At 38.8% G+C, this 3938-nt stretch overlaps 1 protein-coding gene across 1 annotated transcript in view; it reads left to right on the forward strand.

Annotated features, from left to right (window-relative positions):
- LOC106816688 (tubby-related protein 4-like) overlaps window positions 1–1598 on the forward strand; it is a 33625-nt gene extending 32027 nt beyond the window's left edge. The window contains exons 2-4 of the mRNA XM_014821309.1: window positions 465–590; window positions 1106–1158; window positions 1571–1598. Coding sequence (XP_014676795.1) covers window positions 465–590; window positions 1106–1158; window positions 1571–1598 — 207 coding nt within the window. The remainder of the gene's footprint in view (window positions 1–464; window positions 591–1105; window positions 1159–1570) is intronic.
- Window positions 1599–3938: the final 2340 nt, after the last annotated feature.

Consider the following 3938-nt stretch of genomic DNA (forward strand, 5'->3'; position numbering starts at 1 on the left):
CCACTATCCCCATTTTCTCTACTATCCCTAGGTCCATAAATCCCCACTATCCCCATTTTCTCTACTATCCCTAGGTCCTTAAATTCCCACTATCCCCATTATCCCTACTAAACTACTATCCGTAGGTCCTTAAATCCCCACTATCCCCATTTTCTCTACTATCCCTAGGTCCTTAAATTCCCACTATCCCCATTTTCTCTACTATCCCTAGGTCCTTAAATTCCCACTATCCCCATTTTCTCTACTATCCCTAGGTCCTTAAATTCCCACTATCCCCATTATCCCTCAAATCGCCAGGAATCTCCACAAATCCTGCACGTGCCAATCTTTGACTCTGCGTGCTGACCTCTGAACCTATATGCCGACCTCTGACCTCTGACCACTGACCTCTAATTCTATGTGCTGACCTCTGACCTTATATGCTGACCTCTGACCTCTGACCTCTGACCTTGCTTTGCTTGCAGGAGGGCTGGCTGGCGTCGGGCAACGTGCGCGGCGTCGTCGGTGTCACGTTCACCGCCTGCCACTGTAGGGCGCCACTCGACCCGCCGCCGCGCATGAACTTCAACCTTCGCGGCCATCGCTCCGAGGTGAGTCTGACCGCACAGGTGGCGCCGCGTGCGCTCGCCGTGCCCAGCAGGTGGCGCCGTGTTAGATAAATTCACTACAGGTGGCGCTGCCTGCATTTGTTGCGCCCCACAGGTGGCGCTATGTTAGATAAATTATAGGTGGCTGTTCTGTGGGGGTAAACGCTGACACGGTTTCGCCCATACTTAAGCGTCATCCGCAATACACGTGACCGGTCTGTAGAGGTGAACNAATAGAGCTGATATATTATCGTATGTATGTATGATATAATGTAGCAGCGTATATCTAATAACTATACTATATATGTACTAATTATATTAATAATATATAATACCAGTGTATACAGGCATCACGAGTTAACACTAGAAATGTAAGCAGCTTGTGGCCAACTACATGTTATTCCCCGCGTTATCCTATATGAACTAGAATACTATCTGTAAGGAGGTAGAAGGCAGGTAAAGCGCTAAAATAATCACAGAGACAAAGGTTTGTTAGACAACTTCGTTGTGCCTCTCAGATGTGCAGAGATATGGATTCTGGTTACACTAGGCGGAGGCCGAACGAGGAAATGTAAGTCGACAGCGTCAAGGTCAAACTAAGTCTAAACGGGCAGTGCGCTTGTTTTTTGGTATGCGGCAGACCTGTCTCGCCCAAGGATGTGTAAGCCTAACAGAGTTTGTTGCGCAGCCTATCGGTCAATTTAGCGGGGCCAGAGTCGTAGTAGAGCAGAAGGGAGAATAATGATCAACCGTCCAATGTCAGAACAGGTCAGATAAAGGTCGGTCGCGAGTTACCTGGGTGCGGCAGTTTTACCCGATCCTCGGATCATTGCTTCAAAATTTGGGCATAAAGGTTGCGTCGTATGGCTAAGCGAAGCGCAATCTGTTTTTGCGTGTGGGCGGAAGTCATCGTTTGCCATCGGGTAGACAAACATTTTTGTGGAACATATTTGCTAAAACCGTGTAACTTGTCGCGTTTTTAGCCGATTGTCAGTGGATTTGGCACACTGAGCAGGCCGAGGTATTAACATGTCCTCGCATGAGCAATTCAATAAATGAAATATAAAATTTAAGATAAAATATTAATTTAATTGTAGAGGTGTGTGGTAGAATTTAAATCTAATTTTTAGATTTTAATCTTAAATGGTTTACCTACATCTAAACTTTTAATACAAATATAAATTTCGATGACACTCGCGGCTAAAACAACCAGCTGCGAGAGGTTACAGGTCGTAGAATATTTTCGACAAAAAATGTTCGCTGTTACCATGGGCGAACGATGAGCTATCCCTCCTCCTCACACCAAAAACAATATGGTTTTCTTCCGCTTTACGGATAACGCACTTTCATTCGAAATCTTAGATGATCCCCGAGACACGACTGCAGGCCGTAGCAAGCTGTTCACAAGGAAAAATCTTCTACTGCATGGCTGTGTGCGCCGCCGCGACACGGGCTGGGTGTGCGCGATGCGGGGCCAACTCAAAGATAGCACGGGCGATGTCGGCGGGCCTCGGTGAGCGGCGCACGACGAATGTCCCAAACCCATGGTATCCCCCAACGAACTGCTCGTTCGGGCTGCGATACCAATTAATTAGGCGATTGTGCTATACTCTAAGTAATGCATGTAGAATGTAATGGCTATATCCTATACTAATATATACAGATATAACTGTGGATAATCAATATATTATGAGTACTCAAAGTGTCATACACAGTATCAAGCAGCTAAACTGAGAAAAGTCTAGCAGTTGTCGCCAACTACATGAACTCCCCCCGTGGGAGTCTAGTATGAATAGAATGACCTCTCCGCTGTAAGCGCACCCCGCGGTAGAAAGAAACAGTGTAAAGTTCAAATAGTCAGCAAGACAGAATGTTTGTTGAGACAACTGGTGGTGCCTCAAGAATGTGCCACCTGGAAGTATAGTGGAATCTGGCTTCACCTAGGAGGATTTACTCTTGATACCGTCCGTATACACTGGTATTATATATTATTATATATTATTATATTATATTATATATTATTAGATATACATACATACATTAGATATACATAATCTCTATTATTTACTCTTGATACCGTATACACTGGTATTATAGATTATTATATATTATAATATTATATTATATTATATATTATTAGATATACATACATACATTAGATATACATAATCTCTATTATTTACTCTTGATACCGTATACACTGGTATTATAGATTATTATATATTAATATATTATATTATATATTATTAGATATACATACATTATACATACATACATTAGATATACATAATCTCTATTATTTACTCTTGATACCGTATACACTGGTATTATATATTATTATATATTATTATATTATATTATATATTATTATATTATATTATATATTATTACATATATTACATTAGATATACATAATCTCTATTATTTACTCTTGATACCGCCCGTATACACTGGTATTATATATTATTATATTATATTATATATTATTACATATATTACATTAGATATACATAATCTCTATTATTTACTCTTGATACCGCCCGTATACACTGGTATTATATATTATTATATTATATTATATATTATTATATTATATTATATATTATTATATTATATTATATATTATTATATTATATTATATATTATTATATTATATTATATATTATTATATTATATTATATATTATTATATTATATTATATATTATTATATTATATTATATATTATTAGATAAACATACATCTATACAGATACCATAATACATTAGATCATACATAATTCTCTATCTATGCTACTCTTGATGCCGTATACACTGGTATTATATATATTATTATATATTATTATATTATATTATATATTATTAGATATACATACATTATACATACATACATTAGATATACATAATCTCTATTATATGTACTCTTGATGCCGTATACACTGGTATTATATATATTATTATATATTATTATATTATATTATATATTATTAGATATACATACATTATACATACATACATTAGATATACATAATCTCTATATATGTACTCTTGATGCCGTATACACTGGCTAGTGGCACTCGACAGCTCTTCTCGACAGTTATAATTATCGATTGTCACAGATGGCGCGTAGGGAGGGGAGGCAATTAGTGGCGTAGGGAGGGAGGGAGGGCATTAAACTCTGGCGGGAGGAGCGGAGGAGGAGAGCTGGAGGTCATGCGGAGGTCACGCCGCGTCAGTGCGCGAGCGAATCTGTACGTGAGCGTTGGTTGCTAAGTATGACGAGCAGGCGGGTGGGGGGGGGGGGTATCCATGCTGCTCTCTCTCTCTCTCTCTCTCTCTCTCTCTCTCTCTCTC

Source organism: Priapulus caudatus, unplaced genomic scaffold (genome assembly GCF_000485595.1).
Source record: "Priapulus caudatus unplaced genomic scaffold, Priapulus_caudatus-5.0.1 Scaffold1454, whole genome shotgun sequence".
Classification (NCBI taxonomy): Eukaryota; Metazoa; Priapulida; class Priapulimorpha; order Priapulimorphida; family Priapulidae; genus Priapulus; species Priapulus caudatus.